At 30.7% G+C, this 24,008-nt stretch overlaps 1 protein-coding gene across 1 annotated transcript in view; it reads left to right on the top strand.

The window, feature by feature from the left end:
- The first annotated feature begins 15,673 nt into the window (after positions 1-15,673).
- The window catches only part of LOC124363861, a 59,133-nt gene continuing 50,798 nt past the window's right edge, over positions 15,674-24,008 (top strand). The window contains exon 1 of the mRNA XM_046819124.1: positions 15,674-15,953. Coding sequence (XP_046675080.1) covers positions 15,896-15,953 — 58 coding nt within the window. The 5' untranslated portion in view covers positions 15,674-15,895. The remainder of the gene's footprint in view (positions 15,954-24,008) is intronic.

Below are 24,008 nucleotides of genomic sequence, written 5' to 3'. Positions count from 1 at the left end.
TGTATGAAGCAAAATTATTTACACTTTGTACCTAATTCAAAATGAGTTTTATTAACATATGATTTTGTATATTATTTTTGTTAATGTTTACCTATTTACCTACATCTCTTGAAAATGTCTTCAAACCTCTTGAAAATCCTGATGAATTGTTTTGTATCTAAAAGAATGTTTTATGTAATGATGCGTCGTGTTATTTGTTTATATAACTATACCTTAGCCGTTACTCGGTGCTTCACAAGCTGTGTTTAAAATACAAGGACGAGGTCTTCTTAGAAAAAGCAAGCATGAGGTAATACGATAGAGCCCTATTATAGTTTTCAGAATTAGGCATATAATACTTACTATATCAATGCCCATTGGTAACATAATCAATAGTAAAATAAAATATTTAATCATCCATATTTATTTTGATATTATAGCAGCATGCAACTCTGGTAAATGTTGGTTAATAGAGAATCAAGAAATATTGTTAGATTTTTATATGTTATGTTACGAAATTTTACTTTGGTTATGGCCACAGTTCACATGGACATTAATAAGTGTTAATCGTTGGAAATATTCAATGTATTTTAATAATGAAACTAGCCTGTAACAAAGCATAAAACTGTATAACTTGTAAGGAAATAACCCTTTTCTTGGCAACTGATCAGTAAAAGTAGAAGATGTTGTCATCAGTCTTCGTCTGAGTGTCACATCCATTACCACAACATCCCTGTCTGTGACGTCACAAGAAATGTTTTGTCTGTACCAGGCCTTAAATTGTAGCAGGTAAAATAAACATTTGCACAAACTGTTAAGGAATATTTATGCTTTGTGCAGTGTGATAGCAAAGAGTCATTTGGTCAAATATAATTATATATTCATATAACAGTTGAAACAAGGCCATGTTTATATAGTTATTAAATTAAAGGGCCTGCTAGTCATTTATGTATAAAAGCGTATTTTAAATGTGCTTATATACAGAAATACAATGACATAATTCAATATGGCATTAAATGCTGAAAACATTAATTGCAATAAATATGATAAAACCGAGTGGTTTAGTACTGTAAAATCAAACTTATAATTGTTTGTTGAAGCCTCCCGTCACAAACATATATATTATATTGTATTTTCCGTTCTCTATTTCTAAATATTTTGCGATGAAATCATAATTTCAAAACTCTTACGAGGCTAGGCAGTTTAGAAAGAGGAATATTTCAAATTCCAGGCGTTTGTTGAAAAAAATTAAATATCCGATATATGTTTAGATTATTATAGCACCGAATTTTTTTTTTTTGCAAAATATACCATACTATTTAAGATGCCGCAGATTTTATTAAATTCTTCTAGCACATTTTAACCCGTTGCGGATCATAATTGCTCAAATTTAGCAGAGTGAAACCTGAACTCAAATGAAAATTTGACAAATAAATTTGAAATACTGCATATATTGCTCACCTATTCTATGGGTTCTTAAAAAATTCCTTTTCTAAAAGCTTAACAGTCTATGTCCAAATGGCTCCGTTTTTAACTGGATTTATGAAGAATTAACTGTCGTATGGATATGTAACCTGGTTTTTTGACATCACATCACATAATTTCGTGTTTTATATTTGGCCTATTTAAAGTGTAACTATTTGCAGGATATCTCAAGAAAATTTTTATCTTTACACGTTGACTGCTGCAGATGCACTAATGCGAAGTAGGCTTTTAGCACAAGACAAGATCACTTAGTATAGACCCGCAGAAAGGTGTTAAAATCTAAAATTTTGTATGAAATTTATTTCTACATAGAAATATTCTTGATGGTGCATAGGATTTTGTTTAGCGTTATTGAAGCCAATTACTTAGTAAACTAGCACAATCAATCTCTTATCTTCCGATGGATGTAAAAGCTTATATTCTGTATTGTTGTCTTTCTGCAAGGGACCTCAATAATTACTTATAGACTTGAAACTTTTTGTCACCTCATCTAAGTCTGTTACGCAATACAAAGTGTACTATACCTGTCCCTGGTCTAGATAAGTTCGAAATCTGAGATTAAATTAGCAATGCTTCTGTAAGATTTTGCCTAACCTAGGTAACTCATGAAGACACGTTAAAACAGGTAATAATGTAACAAATTTATAAAATGTATCTCTTTTTCTTCTGCTATGAAAAATTTGTCTCTAAAACATATTTAATGGTCAAAGTATAATTTATTTATGATAGATATTCTTGAAATTAAAGTATTATTCTGTAATAATTATAACAATATATCATGAAAACGATGGAATATTTCATTTACGTTGAGAAATATTGAGAGCAATCGAATGTATTATAGAAATTTAAAAATTGTTATAACGAATATTTTTGCGTGTTGTAAGTACTAACTTTCCTTGAGACTGGAAGTGACAGAGGGTGCACCCTTTCCCTGAAGCGAGGCTGACTAAAAACACTCGCAATGTAATTAACTTTAAAAAAAGTTTATTATAGTAATGAAAATATTACTTAGACTTTAATAAGTATGTGAACAGTTAAAGGCGCTTCTGGTGGGTTTGCAAGAAACTATTGACATAATGTGGTCAGGAATAATTGGAAGGCATAAGTTAGGTTGGGGCTATGAAGATCTGAAATGTATTATATGATGAGGATGTATTTGTAAAGAAAATAGTAAGATACAAAATTTGAAATATATACAAATAGTTCAGTTAAATAGGACGTAAATTTACGAGTCGAAGTTAAATTTTGGATTTGGTGCTTTCTACATTCTGAAGAAACCGGCAATCAAAGCATCGTAAGGTGTCATTCAGTATTAGTCAATTAATTGAGTGAAACTGATCTCAGGACAGAATCTACTTAGTTGAGTTCTGGGAATTTAGTTTAAAGGAAGTCACAATCTTTACAAATCATGAATTACTGAGGCTGACGAGTATTAAGCGTATCATATTATGTCACCATCATTAACACCTTAGGCTGTGGAGACACAGTTTGCTTTAAAGTAATAAGTAAATGAACATGATCACTATTTTTTCAGACAATGCTAGGACATTAGATGTTTTGTTATGTTAAACCTGCATCTACATATGTAAATACAAATATGGATGTGGTATCTTGAATATATGATGGTACCCATTTTAACATGATTAGGTGAAAACATGACTAGGTAACACGATTTATTTACAGCGTATCTCCATACATACACCAAGAACACTTGAAATGCTTTTGGAGTATGATTCCAAGATTTTTTTTAATAAGAATTATAACAAACCTATATTACAATTAGTTTGTATAGATATTACTGTATTATTTATAATTAACAGTAAGATATTGTTACGTCATACTTACAATTATCTTTATTCATTTAAATTATTATATACAAACTACGTGACATTATTGGTTATAAATCAATCACCTCTAAGATCCTGGTGCCTATTTATCAGAAAGCAAAAAAGTTATTCACCATTCATCAAGTCGACCTTAATTTCCCCTGCGATCGATGCAGTCTCTGGTATTGAATTATCTAGATTAATTCTGTGGGGATGCGACAGAACAATCAACATTTACTTTTTTGTGTTCAAAGATTAATTTTTAATCCAAACAAATGAAAACGTTAAAGTATATGCAAGGTTTAGTGTACCATGTATCTAATGCAGAAATTAAAACATAACGTATTTTTGTACAAATAAAATTAAAAAACTAAAAGTACTTACAAGAAGTCATACAGCAGTATTAAGATGGCCAAAAAAGGTAAAGAAACACAAATAACATCCAATTCAAGAGGTTGTTATAGTGATCTGAAGCATGATATGTAAAATCGTGACGGACAGATACAACATGGTTGTGTCAATCATAACTGGTTTTTGTCTAAGCTGTATTAAACAATATGTACAATATTTCTTCTTTAGAAATATTGGGAACATTATTTCGTTTATACATATCCGAATAACTTATTTACATTCAAACAAATAAAACAATATTTTAAACTTTTGTTTTTGTGAGGCCATTCGATAGCAAGGCTGTCTTGTTCAGACACATCACAAAAGTACTTTTAAGTAACAAAAATAACATCACACAATCACACGTCACAAAAATAACAGTTTTAAATATTGGTTTTATGTGTTTGAATGTAAAAAAGTTAACATGTATACAATACAAGCTCCATCTTCAACACATCCCAATGTTAGTTTTTATATAATCCTTTTACTACTACAACTAAAAAGGGTGGTTTTTATTAAAATAGACACATGCAGTAGCTATATTAAATGAGATTGAAAAGTAAATAATGATTTTATTAAACTATGTCGAATTCTTTTAAAATTAAATTAAATTTATACCTGATGATACGTCGTGATATTTATTTATAGTACAGTTGTATTAACTGATAAATTATGGATATAATGAATTTGCCTTATTATTCTTTCAATATAGTAATCCCGCTATTGGTTCCAAATCTCAAAGCTGAACTCTACGATTACCTTGCGATCGTTAACATTAATATAAATAATTTCATACCAAGTTTGCTATACAACTGACATAGTATTTCGAACTGAGTAAATTTTTTCTCATGGAACCAATGTAAATTTGAATATCACATTTTATTTACAGTAAGTTTTAGAAGTTGGGAGATTCCAGAAACTGCAAACTACAGAATAATATATACGTATATTTGGTATGCTAAAAGCTCTTGTTTTACATTCAATGTTTGAACAGAGAATATTTGTATACTTTGCTAGTATGTAGTAAATATACTGCAGGCCAACCCATAGTGCGCATTAAACTTTGGTAGAACCTTTTGAAAATAAGATATTAAGGAAATAATATTACCTGTTTCAAAATGGCTGACGTTTAAATTATTCCAGAAATATAACCGCATAACCTCCGCCGTTATGAAACTGATAACGGAAATCCAAATATTTTAGGAAAGACCTTTTTACGAACTGCTTTGCAAGTTTTTATGTGCACAACATTTATCCCAAAGTTTTAGAACACTTATAGTGAGTACTCTGTATATAATTTAGAATATATATAAATATATTTTTTAACTTCGAATCACAAAAATAAAGTCTTCCGCCGGAACTGAGACCCGGATCTCTTACTTGCCGAGCGATTGTGCTACCACCACACCACAGAGCCCTTACCTTTTGCGACGTATGTTTTTTATCTTGATATAAACATTTTTCTATCCAAATTTATTTACATATAGAATTTGCTCCATTGGGATGCAAACCTGGATCTCTTAATTGGCGGGCGAGCTTGCTACTACCACACCAAATACCCTATACAAACCAATTATATTATATTTGACAATTTTATAAATGTTTTAAATAACCAAACTAACCAACTAATGGAAGACTAAGTACCTCAAAAACAACTTATAACAATCATTAAATGTCTATAAATGGAATAGCACAATGTAATTAAAATGCTCATACAAACATACAAAAAGAAATTGCTCCGGCACTGGACGCCTCCCCTGCCAGGCGAGCATTTTACCAGTACACCACAGATCTTACTTATAACTATTTAATTATTTTGTATCTAACATATGCAAACTAATAAATATATCTATAATGTGATGACACTACACTTGACTTAAAAAATTAATATATAGTGGATTTAAGGTTGTGTTATTTACACGTTCATAGTTAGAAATAGTTCGAAACCAATCATGATACAGTTCTTTCAAAATCAAAATTGATTTATGTTTATAGTTTGGAGACTTCCAAAATAGAAACCAAACAACTCTGCCTTTTAGAAAGCTTATTACATTGCTTTCATGGAGGTCTACTTTGAACTAACAGTTTCGCTTTCGATTTTATAACCATTGAAATCTGAGCGTTGGCAGATGTGTCAGTTTAGCATCCCTGTTGTTGCTTATTCCATCCAATCAGTTAACGTATAGTTGTATTCTGTTGCTATTATCTAAATTTTTCCTTAATATACCTGTATCGTTTTCTAGATTAGCACATTATTTAGTTCTAAGAGAAAAAATACTTTTTAACTATGGCTAGAATCAGGGAACATTCCTTGAGTGTGAAAGTCTCAAACCTGGAATGCAATCTATAGAGAAATGGATTATACAGATTAAAGAAACAGCAAACAACCCCTGATGAGGGATCATACATGGTGAATTTCCATGATATGTTAAGATCTTTACGTGGTCTGAATGCTGGAAAAAAGAATCATGCCTCAGTAATAGTAATGCAAATCAAGGAAGTTTATTTTTCCGAATATTCTCAAAAACAAAATAGTTACGCCTAAGGTAATCCTATACATCAAAATTTGACTGACAAAAGAAATCACTTTTGTAAGAACAATAGTTCTCCACACTTCGACGACGTCTTTAGTTATGAAGACGTTAATCTAAATGATTTTTTGCCATTATCAATTAGCCTTTGTCCCATATTGGCCAATCCATGAACAAAGAAGAAGAAAAGAAACACTTCTACTTTCGCGCGCGCGCGTGCACGGTTTTTGTGTGTGTGTGTGTGTGTGTGTGTGTGTGTGTGTGTGTGTGTGTGTGTGTGTGTGTGTGTGTGTGTGTGTGTGTGTGAGTGTGTGTGAGACATAGGGATCCCCGTATGAAAACAGTTTATTCTAAGAAAACACACAGGTCAATTAAAATTTTCAATTCATGAAACGTATGTTATAGTAGGAGTAACAGACAAAGCAATTACTCCTACACCGGTCACACCCATAACTTCCCCATTCATTATGCATTTTGTACTAAATGACGTGCCATGATATAACATAAAATGCCGATATTTATTTCCTCGTAATTTTTTCACCTGCTCTAGTGTGTGTGAAAGGAATGTGCAATCACGGACACGTAATATTACCCTTATTTTAACATATTACGGTTTAAACCGTTCGCTGCTAAATAAATTCTTCTAATATTTCAAACCATGCATCGCAAATAACAAACTTTTTAAACGTAGAAATTTGAGTTGTGTACTCAAATAATTGATGTTGTTCCATCATGGCCTACTCCTATATTATACTAGTTAACCACATGCCTGAGAAAGTTTTCAGATATTATAAAACAGATAAGAAAGGAACAGTTTAAAGTATGCCACTTGGCTTCATAGTAATATAATATGAAACAGAAAGTCATAAGGTACATGTCAGAAAATATTAGAAAAAGCAATTTTACCTGTGAAATCGGAATATAAATCTGTTGGAGTAAACGAGTAGGGTGTGGATTTGACAATTGAAGTGGGTGGAGTGAGGGTGGGTTGAAGGGGAGTGGTAGACCGCAGACGGGATCAGGGTGCGATGGTTGTCCCATTACCAGCACTGGTGCATATTCAACGACGATTTATATATATTCTGTATATTTAAAAAAAAGTGTACTTGATATAAACATTTTTCATTTCACGCTATATATTATAAATGAATATATATAAGTATACTATTTATTTTCATACAAAGTTGCTTAATTTAAGTCAATGTAATTGAGTTTGCTTTTCTTAAGCTTTTTTTAACATTAAGAATTAAAATTATTTTACTCAACACTTTTATTTTGACACATATAAAAGGCACGAACAAACCACGTAACGCTAAGTGTACTATATTTACTCTAGAGAATAGCTAGAGAGAGTTCTTAAATAAATTATTAATATTCAACCAGCTACAATAAGAATGTGGAGTAGGGACGAGTGCCGACAATTTATCCAAGTATTTGACTTGAGCAGTGATATCAGTGTAGTGGCAGCTAGGGTACAAGAGATACGTCATGGCACAACTTCATTACTTCTCCACGTAAATAGTTTCGTTAACAATTTCTACAAAACATTTTAAGTATATTTATGCTATTAATTTTCGCAGAAATTTGTTTGAAATTTAGTATATTGTGGTAATTTTTAAATATTTAAAGAACTATATACTATAGTGTAAGTTGTTTTTAGCTGCGAAATATCTGCTCTAATGCTCAGAAAGTCTTAAGGAAATGACAGCAACATAAACCACCAGGAAATGAGCCTTAATACCGATTATCCTGATATACCAGTCATTAAATAATATTTGTAGCAACATCATTTCATTATATATATAAATGAACAGTCCAATATCTGTTTTGTAATATTCCTCTATTGAAAACTCTTGTTATGCAATATACTGTTAACAGTTATCTCTCTATCGTTATATTTGGCCTTCAAAAGAACATGGCATTTCATTTATTCTAACACCGGATAGTTAATCTATAGCAATAAAATCATTTTACGATCCTACTTGAATTGGATTAGAGCATCATCAGTCTTCATCTGAGTGTCACACCCATTACCACAGGCATCGTCTCTGTTACGTGGTAAGAAATGTATCGGGTGTGTTTGGACCCTGGGTTGTTTGGGAGCAATAGAAACTTTTGTACATTTTAATCTCTACTATTCTCAACATTTTCTTTATTGTATTAATCTTGTATTTAAATGATCTAAAATTGGGTTTGTTAAACAACATAAAAGGTAAAAACGTTTTAGAAATCTGAGGCAAGATTCAATTAACTACCTTTAGTTTAGTTAACTCAAATTACATAAAATTATTTTCGCTATGGGCACGCTTGCGCAAGCGAAGATATTTGTTTCATCAGGTAAACCGGGTGGCCCAACAAAGTATATATTTTAGTTGATGGAATGTACCTATAATATATATATATATATATATATATATATATATATATATATATATATATATATATATATCTGTATATCAGTCAGTCTGTCTGTCTGTCTGTACGATATGCTGAGGATAAACGAAACAGTAGATTTGTAGGTTTGCTTAATGCTCCATTTCTTTATAGGCTGTTACATGATGGCACATGTCACTCCATATATTTTAGCATTATTTTTATAGGAAAACTTATGGAATTTTATATGTATATAAAATGGATATAATCATGTAACAATTGAAACCCACACTTGTAACCGTATGAAAGAGCAACAGGCCTGAAATTCCGCATACAACTTCAACCTAAAAATGTTTTAATCAGTAAAATTGTTCTATACTTTTATTCGATATAAATAATCTGAATTTGCCTGATGAGAATATTTACCCTTGTAAAGATTACCGTATCAGAGAGGCATCAACTATTTGTGGTATTATGTATACTTTAAAAGTAACAGTGCGTTTGCTTGTTTTTTTTTTTACTTTCAAGCTTAGACTATTCAACTTATGACACTGAAACTTTGCATAGGCATTCTTAGGGTATCTGGTATGGATAACGCCTATTCTTTTTCAAAATATTTTTCTAAAATATTCCTAAAATATTCTAAAGTAGGGACATAATCAAACTTTTTCCCTAATTTGTGACATATTAACTGAAACTACGTGTTAGATGTAATTACATGTTTAGTGTAAACATTGTTTTATGACGTCCCAACCATATTTATAATTTCTTCCGCTAGTTTATTATTATATTTAATTTACTCGTATTTCATAATCAAAATTTTATTGACACTACACAACTGAAACACTTAAACTTTATTTGATGTTTCATATGAAGTACGTCAAAGAGGTTGAAAAATTTTCATAAATAGTTGAATAGTAGAGTAATTTATTTATTTATTACAAAGAGGCCCTATCTCCTTTATACTAGTTGAACAAGTGACGAATTAAAAACATTTAGTGGATTGAAAATACTTGAATTACATTTTGTCCTTAGAAATACTATTAAAACTTTGCTTAAGACACACCATAATGAAGAAATCTATGATTTTTTATATACAATAATATCTATATACTCAAGATTGTTTGTCTTTCTTGGCGTTTTGATTGGCTATTGTACACTAACGTGCGTCTACCCCATTATTTCGTAGACAACAGTCCGAAAAACATGAATCATACAACTCAAAACCTATTAAAAATTATTACTCAAATGTTCCATAAACTTCCCAAGGATTTCGCATTTATACCGGTAATAGACATTTTGCGACCACAGTAGACTTCTCAGTCCTAAGTATGAATGTATATTCTATTCTTCATCGTGACAATAAAGCGATTCAACTATGGCACTGGAAATATATTATACAAAAAGAAGTTTGTAAGAGACGTAAATAGAACCCTTTATGACAGAAATAGTTTTCTGAGACCTACACAAGTATATATTTTCTTGATTGAGTCAATATGACAAACTCAAATGTAGCACCGTAAATACATTAGATTATAAAGTTAATTTAAACGCCCCAAGGTAGACACTTTTTGATCTACATATACTTATTTTTCGTAAGTACATACGTCAATATATTTCCTTCGTAGGAAAAAAGATGGAAACAACTATGGCTCTGAAAATATATTAGACCGAATGTATATCACTAAAACTGGAAATTAGTAGTTGTTTACAAAAGCAGGTTTTTGAGGAAACAAGAAAAACTTTAAAACATACATATCATTTAAACAAGACATGATCCTATACATGTCAAACATGATTTAAGTTAGGCCCTCAACCTCTACTCGCCTAACCATGAAAACTGAAACGATATGTGCCTGATCGTATGTCTACTTAAGGGTGAAAAGTATAATAGGGATCATGGTAATACACCGTAAGTGATACGGATATGTATTTAAATATTTGCGAACAAATCCGCACATAATAGCCAGTATATATACATCGATTCAAAGTAAAAAAAATTGAGATTATACCAAATGCATTAAAAAGTATTCAATGTGTGGTAACGATCTCGTTCCTTTCATATGTACAAAATCATTACTCAATAATTTATTTAATAGTCTCAGGTGATCGGTACAAGTCCTTCATAAAATGTAATGCCATTTATTTATAAATTTTGCAATAAAGAGATTTGATTCTTGCTAATAGTATTACTGTAAAGAATAACGTAATGAACAACACATACACACTCGTCAGAGAAGACGAAATACAGATCAATATTCCAAATTCACACTTCATGAGGCAGCGTCGCATATGATCTGGAACAAATATAGACACATATTTAGTAACGATTGGAATGACAATGTGTAAAATGCAGCTGCATTTCTTCATACGCTTTCTTAAACAACGCAAAGTATCATAATTTATTATTATCTTATCAACATATTAATAGCCTTTAACATGAGTGGAAATATTATATGAGAGTGATACAAAAGTCTAATTTACTTGCCACCCATTATTAACAAGCTCAGTGCTGTATTGTGAAAATACCAACTTTACCGGAAAGCATTTAGTACCAGATACATTAGCTGAAATGAATGAAGCCCATTTCTTAAATGATTGGGAAAAACTAGTTTCAGTCTTTCTGCATACATGTCTCTCTGTCTGTCTGTCTATCTTGAGATAAATTTTATTCTTGGAATTTAAATTCTAAATGCAACTTAATTTTCAAAGTATATCACTCAGCAGGCTAACAGAATACTCTGGTATACACAGAATTTAAGCTTCTTTTCACTCTTATATGTCTGTCTATATGTCTGCAAGACATCTCAAGAATGTAATGAGCTGTAGATTTGAAAATCGCAAACCTCAGCGAAGCCTGTTAAGCGACGCGTGGTTTGGCGTAAACTTAACTTGTAATACAAGTGGGAATAAAACAGCTTTGACCGAATCACTATTTGGTTAGCCTCAAGGAACATCGGTATTACACCAGCGTTCACTACAATCCCTGTTTATTGGAAATAGTAAATTTTTATATACTTATGCGCATGTTATGTATTTGAAGAGCATTTGTTAATTGGCTACAGATTTATCCATTGACCATTTTTTATAAACATAGCTTGTTAAACTTTTGTCAATATTTCCTAATTTTTAGCGAAGCCTATCACTTGATGGGACTGGCCAAATTTAATATATGTCTGTCTGTCTAACATTACCATATATTTAAAAAGAACTCTATTATACTTGTAATATTCCATGGAGTTTCGTATTTTATACATACAGAACTTAAAGAACTACCCTAACTACCCTTAACTCCATGTTCAACTAGGAATTTAACTTTTGTCATTAAAGACTATGATTAATACCGGAGGGTATAAACGTTTCTTTTCTGTGTAGTTATGTATTTTTTCAAGAACATAATTGTCAAGAATAGTTCCATCCATTAGGTTTTATTCCGCGTCGTGGAAGTCTATTATTCAGTAGGCTGGCACAATTCCACTATCTTCTGCCAGAATTAAAAAGTCATACGATTGTTATTTATCTGCTTAGAAGACATCTTGATAATGAAACTATCTATAGCCTTGAAATCGTGCATACAACTAAAATATTTATTAATACTTAAATTCTGAATTACTTTTTAATGTGTACTAGGTTTGTTTGATAATTTAATGTTTGTTCATTGTTTAGTTTTACATCGTTAAATAGTTGAGGTTTAGAGATTCACAATCTATAAATATACCTTAAAGATTTAGACAAGATTTAGCCTATATTAATATTTAACCTAAAATATATAGTTTCTTATTTAGGAATTGACAAAAATATTTATGAAATCATAGTTATGAACTTTTGAATGATCTAACTCTGTGTACATATGAAATGTTATAAAATATGATGAAATAATAGCTGATTAAATGAATATTATCAAATACTTTTTTCAATTTTCAGTGTCCTATACTAAGTATTTCAAATAAACTACAATAAACTAAATTTGTATTTAGTTATATGTATTATATATAGAAGTGAAGGAGGATTGTATTTTACACACGCACACATATAAATATAAAATATATAATATAAATATATAATATATATATATATATATATATATATATATATATATATATATATATATTAAATTATAAAGAAATAAGTAGAACCATTTTTATTTTTTAGATGAAGCAATAACCTACAAAAAACTGTGTAGTCTATTAGGAAAATAGTTGTAATAAAATGTGCACAATACATTTTTTCCCACTTACAAATATTACAGTTAAGAAAGTTTTAGCAGCCAAAAATATAAAAGGAAGCTAAACCGAAGCAACAGGTTTTCTTGAGTCACTTACAAAATTGAGTTTCCAGCAGAGCAGCGCTACAAGAAGATATTAAACGACAACGCAGCAATAACTCCCCCTCACAGCTGTTATTGCTTACTGCTGACGCCGCCGCTATTACTCTCGTGTTTGTTAGTCGGCCTCCTAGGCCGTACAGCCCTCATTATACTCCTTTAATGTAGAAAAAGCGCTGTAAAATCTTCAAGGGAATGTGAACTGTGAATAATTGGACTGCTGTATAGTACTGTACTGTTTTTTAAAGTCTCATAATTTCCGATCCGTCCTATTTTTTATATAAACTTCGTTCGTTATTGAGATTTCCATTTTAGAATAGAACTTGATTTACATTTTAATTGGTTTTATATCCACAGACACATATTGAAATGTTATAATTCTCTTAATTCTAAACTATATTACATATAACCTATACTTATTAGCCCATATTGTCTATACGTATAACGTAGCTAAGGTAGGAAAGATTTATTCAATCCATAGGTCTAGTTAGTACACGAAGGAGAAGGCGATGTTTGAGAATGTCTTTTGACATTCTGATCAGCACTGTTTAGTGGCTTGAGAACAAAACTTTAACAGCGCCACTCTTTAAAGGCTAAACACTCATTTAGAATTATATCCTTAAATATGACATTTTTTACATTTTCCTCTCATACAGGTCTCCAGTCTTATACTATACTAATAACAGTTCTTATACTATAATGAATACGTTTTTATATATGCACATATATCGAGATATATATATATATATATATATATATATATATATACTTTTCCAAGTGTTCAAACTTAAAATAAAACAAAAAAACCTGTTTTCGTGTTAATTATTAAGTTCCCAGAATCCTTCGTCAGAAACGCACTGATTTAAAGTAACAATCTAACCAAACCCAAACAAAACATTCAAACAAAATAATTTTAACAATTAAATACCATAAACAAATGAATCCAATTAGCTGTATGTAGAATATTTGTAAATGTTTACATAGAACTAAAAATGTTTATAAGAAGATAAAGAGAACCACCTTAGGTTCAACCCATCTGGTTGCCTTGATATTACAACTAATTGATTTACGATTTCAAAATTTCTTAAAATTATCAGATTAGTATTTTTGTTGGATATGGCTCTAAATGGTAAATTCCTTATAGGCCGAAACACCATAATTGGCCATTGTGATCAAACCGATGATTGGTCATTCTCAATGGAGTGGGGGTTTTTCATTATAATCTTTGGGACAGAATCTACAGGTTAGTTGATAAATGACGTTTGTTGTAGCGAAATCAACTTTACCTTTAATAGGATATCTATTCTTTTTTAGTTGTACTACTTTTAAAATATTTAGAATTTATTAACATCTTACAAATGCAGCATTTTGCAAACATTTTTATCATATGTTTTATCACATAAATCGTTAACATATATACTAACACAAATCCATAAAAGTTTATTTTAACGATATTTACAACATTATATTTGCGTATTTTACGTAACAGGATTTTTTGAGTTTGCATGCAATATTTCAAGCAACATTTAACAACAACATTTAGCAACATTTAATTTTATAGATGTCCTACAGTATTAGAGCCAGACATACATCATACAGAAGAGACATTTTTACATTCACTCAACAAAAAACTAGAAAAAGAATCGGTATATTAAATGTTTCATTCATTTTCCAAAACCTCACACAAACTTCAAGGGTGGACATGCACTACAACAGAACTTATTGTTGTCTGTTGAATTGCAATGACTATAATTTTATTTATTTAGCAATTTTCTCGTTCGCAAACATTGTTAGCATAAGCTAAATTTCACAATATTTGTTAAAGCTCAGTCAAATCCATGGAGAGACATGCATAATCATCAAATTCAGTATTGCTAGTATATAAGTACAATTTCGTTTACAATATCAAGTATATAGGTCATTTCGTTTTAGAGACATCGTGTGGACCTACGGGCAGACACATAGAAAGAGGCAGAAGTAAATGGATTTTTCCAGTCTCTCAAGTGATAGTCTTCGTCAATGCACAGCGCATAAATGTGCGATTTGAAATAGGCTCCATGTAATCAAAAGCTAAAATTAAAATTTGAGATCTTAACTAGTTATTACCATTCAATAGCTGAACGTGTTTACAGGACCTGTATGCATTCCATGTTATTTTATCATAGTTCTACTTCCATCAGTTCTATGAAATTGAAAAATTAAAATTACTTCAACAGATAAAAGATCTCTAATTTATACTGCGAGCAGAAGGACAGCCAGGAACATACACATATGTACATGGGCACAATTTTCGAGCAACCGAGATTATCAACACAAATATGAGCATCTTGTAAATTATTTAACTGGTCTTAGGTATCGGATGTCTTATCAAATATCTTTGTGAAATATCCTTCTAATTAATTTATTCGTATTAACTAGCAAAAGCATGTTCTTGCCATTGGATGTAACAGCTCTAACCTTTAAAGGACTGTCTAAGCGATTTCATTCATATAACACAAGTATGTCTGTTTGTGAGCGAGTCTCTAGCAGTAAATTGTGCTAGAATATTTCATCACAGCGACAAAGGCTGTAAAATAAGCTCTCGGGTGTACACTACTTAAACAAGCGCACGTGTGAGTGGAGAGGATAAGCTGTAGGCAGCGGTTCTCTAATGATAATGACCACTTCCGGGGTTGATATAAATAATGAGCAGGAGGCGCGGGGGCCGTGGGCGATGAGTGCGCATGACGGTACATCCCGTACCGCGACAGTCAGTCTGCGTGCGTCCGCCACGTCGTCACCTCTGCCGCAGATTTACCCTCACTCGGGCTCACGACAAGTTCCCCGTGGTCCCGACAGCGAATATGTGATTCATTTCACTCTTGTGAACCTACTTGGCTGTAATGCGATCCTTTCATGCCTTCCTCTCCCGCAGTCCTCAGCCGATACACAGATATATTGAATGTGATAGTTAAAGCACGTGCTTTGGGTCATCACCTTGGTGAGCAATGGAGATAAGAATAATCTTCCCCAGGATACTGTTGATGGTTGCTACTGTCTTCGCAGGTATCTTCATTATCTTAAATATCTTCGTTGTAGTCCAAATGTTAACTACGTGTTTTTATACATTATTAAATGTTGGTAATAACATGAGACATTGATAAGAGGTATATATAAACACGTGCTACTAAAACACTGTATATAGTTTAAAATAAAAGTTGCGAATGCATATATTCTTGTACATAAAGGAATATTTCATTTACTGAATACGTATTAACTGTGCATATTTATTTATTTATTTATGTAACACCATTTAAATAATAATACATAGTCCCTAATATTACAGTTTTGAACAAATCTAGTAGTTGAACGTGTAAACATCAAAATTCACATAACTTAACGACTTACATTATCTGTTTTATTATCACTTCATCAAATATCGGGTATGGAATGTAAAATCAAACACTGCTTGTTATATATTTACATGTTACAAACCCTAAAGATCTGCACGAGAAGAGATTAGAATTGATAAATAATACTATGTGTTACGTTTATTTAAATGTTTATAAGAGTTCTATTCAAAATTGTATGTATACGCGTTCAAAGTAAAGTTGTCCTTAATATTTAACAGAAGAAATGTAAACTAAATTATCTTGTTCTGAATCTTAAATAAGGCCCACCATTGTTCACTAAATTTACGAGTAACGAACATATACCTAGTTATAACCTTTTCTTTCCTTATTTAAATTATGAATTATTTAAATAACTGTATTGACTAATATGTTGAAGATATAATAGTTTCTTACCCAGTAAATACTGCAATTACTACAATTTAGTATATGTGTTTGGTATTCCGCATCACCTCATTAGTACACGCTAATTGGTTTAATTAGTTAACCACAGAGATGTTAACTTTGATAATGATATGTTCTGAAACCACATTAAAATATTATTATATTAAAACTCACTAAACATAATTTCAGATAGGAAGTGGTAAGTTAGTATCACAAAATTAAAAAACCTAAAATAGTATCTAATTATTGAATGACTAGTTGTTACTGTCACATATTTAGTGTTCGATACTGCTTAACTAGATCACGTAAAAACCCTTCCAATGTAACTTTAAATATTTTTTTTAATGCTTGATCAAACATAAATTATGAATAACTTCTTTAAGTGGTTGCGCAGACTGTTGGTGGCTTAATTAAGTAGGTCAGATCGAAACAAGTTCAACCTTCTTTAACATTTGTTTTAAAATGTCAGCAGTAATAATGTTTAAATATATCTTACCTGTAAATTCAAATAATCTAAACTTACACGGCCATTTAATATTCATGGAAGTCCATAAACTCACGCTATACAATATTTGCTACAACGTTAACATCAATAGCTCAAATACGATAAGCGTGAAAGTGTTATTCTAATTCACAAGTATGCCATAACCTAATGTAAAGTTTGCGGTAATAATCAGAGAGTAAATTTGCTTTAATAAGTTTTAAAAGTCAAATTGACGGCTATTGAGAACATAAATAAAACTAAAATAGGCTGATATTTAAATTTTAACTAAACAGGAAAATTAAATGAATTATAACTTTAAAAAACTGACCTTCCAATTAAGTTTAAGTGGAAATTTCAGCCAATCTCTTCAGATAGTCTTTATTAAATAATTCACATGACTAGAGACAGAACCTAAAAAAAATTTAGATATAAGAATATTATGGATTTTATAATAACTTTCATATTGCTAAAAATTTTCGCATCCTATTTGTGAAGTTTTTAGTTAAAATCATGAATCGAATAGTTAGTCTCGCTAATATACTCTAATATTATTCGAAGGTCTTTTCATATATTCCGATAACATATTCTTAGGGTTATGTATGTAAAATGTAAATGTCAACTCTTGATTCTGTATGTTGTACGTATCTGTATGGATATTTAGAGATGATGTGAAAGGATATTTAATATGCAATTTGATGGTCTTTAAAATATTGCGTAATAATTTATAATAAGTATTTTTGCAAACGTTATTACGCACGTTTAAAATGCCGAAAGAAATAGATTTAAAATGGGTTCATGTTAAAAAATTCTTTATCTTTGGATTTTAATTGTGGGGACTGGCTACAAAATATAAAAAAAATTGATTGAAGTTTAAATAAAAAGGGGATACAGAATTAAAACCCGGATAAAAAATGGTCAGAGATCATGCTTCTACAACAAAATTGGTGTTCTCTAAACAATACAGTAAGCAGGGTTATAAAAATCAGCATATTTTTCGGAGATTTTTGCGTCATTCGACTGATATCTCAGTAATACTACAATCTTCGTGCCGCCATAGATAACATTTATTCTTATTGACAACTTATGGTTAACTTTAGAGTTTAGTCTGAGAATTTTCAATTTAAAAATGAATTTTACGTTTTACGTATATATGGAAAATTAGAATATTTGGAAAATGATAATATAATATTTAATTTAATATATTGCAAGAACATAAGTAGAAGGTTTGTTTTGACGATGAGGAGTCACTTTAATTTATTATTTATAATTTATATATTATGTTCATTATCGCACAATAGAATGGCAGATATTGTAAATCATGTTGTTTGAAAAAAATTGAGCATTCTATGACGTCAAAATATGTTATAATGTTTATTACCCATTATTAGTATTGTTTATTCCTCAACCAAATTTGAAGCTATCATACGATTTGTTAATATTTTCAGAGGACAGTGACTAGTTTGAAAGTGAAATGCTTATATCTTAACAGCAACAAACAGTTTATGCTGTCAACTACAACGCTCTTGTTATTGACAATTTATGATTAGTCGTCTCCAGCTCAGACTGAGCATTTATTTTCTCGAAACTACATTTATTTTTCTTTGATATTGTTCATGTGTTCTGACTGATATCTCAGCAGCATCAAACAGTTTGCTTTCTTAACTACAAAGGTCTTGCTACGGCGAATTTATGATTATTCGTCTTCAGTTTAGACAGTATTTCTTTTCTCAAAACCTCATTTATGTTTCTTGGTTACTTTTTGGCTTTTACTCAAATCTTAACAGCATATTAATATATTCGTTATGGACTACAACGCTCTTGTTATTGACAATTTATGGCTAGTCATTTGTACTCGTATTAGGTTTATTGAGCATTTATTTTCAAAATTTGTGGGAACTAATGGTGTATTCCGAGTAATATCACAGAGTCGTCAAACTGCTCCGTCAACTTAAACTCTTTTATATCAAATGCTTAAGATTATTTCTCGTCTGATCATTTGTTTTCTGAACCCACATGGAGATTTCTTGGCTAGTGTATTTGTTCTGCCTGGTTTTGAAGTAGCACCGAACTCTTTCTACTATCATTATACAATTACTTCGTATTCTATAACAGAGTGTGGACAGCATATGATTTAATCACTTAATTTAGTATGAGACTTTGCTAACTTAAAACAAATTGGACAATTCTCGATTACTGGATGTTCTGACTTATTTTTCACTATCATTATTCTATTTTTGTCAAAGATAACGATCTTGTTATGGTTAGCTGTTACTATTTCAGGTTGAGTGATTGCTGTCTCAAAGCATAGTTTTTATTTGGTTTTTTTATTGTGTTTGGGTACTGAATGATTTCCTAGCGGTATAACACTGTCATCTACAACGCTCCTTATTTTCGTAACATATTATCTATTTCATCCAGATATTATAGAGCAATCTGTGTATCTATAAATATCTTAATTAAGTTTTTGTTCTGCCTGGTTTCCTAGCCACATTAAACTGTTTTAATGGCTTCAGAATACACTGAATAACTTATGATCTATAGAATATGAACACTATATTATTTAATTTTGCATGCCTTCCTATTGTTAAGTCCAAATCTGTCTAAAGGGTATTCAGTATAATAATTATATAATTATATAGCTTGTTATAGTATGTTGAGGTTATACTATTGTTCTCTTATGAGATCGTGAATTTAATGTCAAAATATTCTCAGTTGAAGGAAGGAATTGTATGAGTACAGGTAAGTAATATATGTAAATGCAAACATAATAAACTACTTCATTTTTGAAATGTAATAACTCTGACAGCAAATTAAACATAATATTGTGTTGTGGATTTAGTTTTAATTAACTATAGTACTTATTAGAGGTAAGTACTTTATAACATGCTTCATGTAGCCGCAAATAGACATCTGTGCAAATTAATCTTCTGGCAGCATTTACCGTTTTCAATTTAAACATTATGTATATTAACGACGATTCAACTTCAAGTTATTTCTCTGATTACTGATAATTAAATGGTTTTTAACCATGCTTTATTATAATATTATATGTTAATGTTTAAAGAGTTAATTTGTATAAGAATTCGATGTTTTATTATGTACATTAAAATACTATAGAACCGGTTATTAAAGGTTTATCAGTGATGACTCATATACCACGATGGGTTATAATACCTTTTTTATAACTTAAGTTTAATACTTAATATTAAAAAAACTCCTTTGGCGGCTTATTACATTACCAGTGAAACACTAAAGGTAATTATTTCGTAAAAATATAATTAAAGGTTAGGTTTTATATATTATCTCTAAACTTAAGAAGTTGCAGTGTTTATATATATTCTCATTTATATGACATGTTCATTTGTTTCTGACTCTAATATCTTATAACACAATTTAAATCAATTGCACTGCTATTCCCCCATACATTTTAAGTATGGTTACAATATTTAAAGTATTGTTCTTGTTATTTGTAATGTTTTGAATAATAACAGTGAGTAATAATAGAAGGTAATTTTACCTGATAAGGACAGGTTTTAGGACAATGTATTTTTCACCAATACCGAAGATGATCTACGGGTAAAATTAATGAAGTTAAATTAACGTTTCTCAGGGTATTCCGACGTTAGTTTTTAATACCTATAGATTTAAAACGTAAGAGATTCAGAACTAAAGCAATATTTGAAATATTTACCAAGTTATTCACTGTTGTATCGATTTAAGCAATATGACCTTAGCGATTCTAATAAACGTGTCCTAACCCTCATTAAATATTGAATATCTAGTTGACATCCAGATTTTACAGATTTCCATGCAGCATCCATTTTTTTAATAATGACATGCATATTAATTAAACATTGAAATGATCATTTTACAGAAGAAACTTTAACGTAACATCATCGCTTATGACAAGATACATGGAAAAAAATCACCCAGTAAATGTAAACCATTTAAATATTTGCACGTATGTTTTTACACCACCAGCTGATGAGTATTTACTATTCAGGGAATCATAGAATGTTTCAGTAGTTTTATCTACGCAACTTACACTAAAATGTAAGTTTGTATCAATTTTTTTATACCAGTAAGTTAACTAAGAAATAAAAGCCACACGTATTCGTTTACACAAATAGATTTACGGTGCAGAAAAGCCAGTAACTATACAGACAGAAGTAGTAATTTACTATTTTTTTATATAACGTGGGACTTGTATTGTTCGAAAGAGCAGTAATTAAGCAAACTAAAATATGAATACACAAAATTTATAATAGTGGCATTTTGAAAAAAAGCTGTCACAACTTGTTAAACGTGAATGCTTGATTTTTCCATTTAGTACAGTAAAATATTGGGATTAGCATTTAATTTCGAAATTTATATTTTAGGAAGTGTCTCTATTATCAGAGGTTAAAATAACATTTCTTTTACTTCGGTTCATAGATAAAATGCATTTTGTATACAGTAAACTCTTTATTTTTATATTTATCTTTTTCAATACAGGGGAATCTTACATTATATCTATTTATATGCTATCAATGTAATAAACACAGAGCAAATATTCAACATATTTTGTTGGATTAACAACAAAATTGTTGGAAAACGTAACATGTCCATACAAATATGACGTGAAATGCTTATTTTCACACATCATCGTGACACCTGCCGTGGAAAATGAGCTGTTGTTTCACTACACCTATATCGAGTATTTATTAATAGAGAAATCCATTATCGTATCTCGTTAACAGCCACCCACATGACCTTGTAAATGAAAGGTTTCCGATATTCAGTACGCTAGCCTATATATTGTTACTTATTAACAAAGACGCTAATAGTAAAACTAAGTAAATTGATAATTTTAAAAACATGTAAATAACAATTATTCAAAAATTTTAATACTTTTGAAAGCCATTTGAAAAACATATACAAATAGTAATAAATTCTGTATTGTCACATAACAATATAATAGTGTATAGGATGCTTCAAAGTATTGTTTTACAAATAGTGATATAAGTTAAAAAGTTAATTAAAACATTTAATGATTCATCAAGCCAACAACTTGCAAGGCTCAGAATCCCATGGAAAGGAATCGTCATGACTCATACCTAGTTATCATAGGTGCCTTAGTTTTTACTAAAAAATAGTTCCTTTTTTTAAAAACGTAGCTGCAATGGTCGCTTGTTTATACGTTTAGCTCGGAAAGCTCAAAAGCTTGTGCGTCACGAATATCAACGCTTGTATACATATCCGCCTTGTAGTGTTGTATTCATGGATGTCCTGCACCGTGTCAAATCACAGTTACCAACAGCACAGGATAGTTTCGTACATGTAAAGGGAAGGAAATGTCAGAAGGTCAAATTTGGTAAAAATATCTGTACTTTTTTATTAAAAGGTCTTGTGCTATTCTTCTGCAGAACAAAGCATATTTGGAAATTAAAATTTAAACATCCTCCCAGAAACTTTGAATTATGACATGTTAAGGTACATTAGGTTGTAATAAGCAACCACTAATACTGGTAATTCATAAGAATCTGCAAGTTCTAGTTATAGATCTCCGACGACTATGTCCACATGTCTCCAAGGTCTGAACCTTTAAATGTTAATTCTTAGGAATTGAATGTTTTCTGATATCTTAGAGTTGGTGACATACAACATTGGTATCCTGATGCAGTCTGCGCCCTGTAAAATAAATGGAGCTTATTTAGGAATAATTTGATTGCAGATTGATTATAAAGAATTATAAGCATGAATATGTATGTCTCAAAAATTGTATTCTTAAGCACACATGCCTTGGAATCAAATTATTGTATCACCTCTCTTCTAACATATAATTATCTTGGCGTGTCTTTTGGCATTTGAATATTATCCACTTTCAAACGAAAAATTAACATTTCCGAGTTTTTAAAATAGGGTTGCAACATTGTTAAAGAAACCATACAGACAAAGATCAATGGAATATTTTCTAGTCAAGTTTTGGATCGCAGATGCACTTTCACCTCGTTGCCAGGAACTAATATCATTGAAGCCACTGCGTCGCATTATACTGTCCTTTTTGGGATTTAACAAAGGTGCGCTGTCAATCCAACAGCCACATCTACATAGAAAATACCAATATATAGATAGATACCGTTATAAATAAAAATATGTACTTTTTCTCCTACAAAAAATGTGATAATATTTTCAAAAAGAGATGGTGTGTGTGGATTAACATTGGATTCTTATTTTTACTCTGTCCTTTATAATGAATAAAAGTTTTGGAATTAATATTTTAGAGTTTTAGTTGTTTATTAACGTCTTACGCTTTGCAGCCTTAATTACTTATCTGTAGACTTCCTTTGAGGTGATAAAACTGTTGGAAATTCTAGGCTTAGCGATATTTAATAACTGATTATAATATTATTTAAACTTACCTTTGTTGGTAATATTCGTAAAACAATCTTTTTTTATTTTATTTTCTTTTTGAAGTTTTTACCCAAGGGTATGTAATATCCAGGTATTAAATCAAACCCATAACAAAAGTCTGAAACATTGTGTCCGCTACCAACCAGTTACCTAGGCAGGCCTAAGTTGTTGTTTCAGTAAGTTATAGCGTCAATATTTTCCACTCGGGTGGCTCAGCTGAAAATTATCCTTGGCGGGATAGGATGGGAGCGAACAGTCAGCAAAAGTTATCAGCTAAGCGTTATGATGAGGGATGGGTGTAACAATGAAAGATACCTTCGCTGTTGGAATGTTTGTTGTGACGTTATACATCGTGGTGGTTTCATGATGTCACACTTGTGTATAAGACAATGGACCAATATAAATTGTATCTTTTCTATAAAGCATCCAAACTCATTGCTTTAATGTGTG

The sequence above is a fragment of the Homalodisca vitripennis genome, chromosome 5 (genome assembly GCF_021130785.1).
Source record: "Homalodisca vitripennis isolate AUS2020 chromosome 5, UT_GWSS_2.1, whole genome shotgun sequence".
Taxonomy (NCBI): Eukaryota; Metazoa; Arthropoda; class Insecta; order Hemiptera; family Cicadellidae; genus Homalodisca; species Homalodisca vitripennis.
Note: the sequence above shows the minus strand (reverse complement) of the source record. Positions and strands in the feature narration are given on the sequence as shown.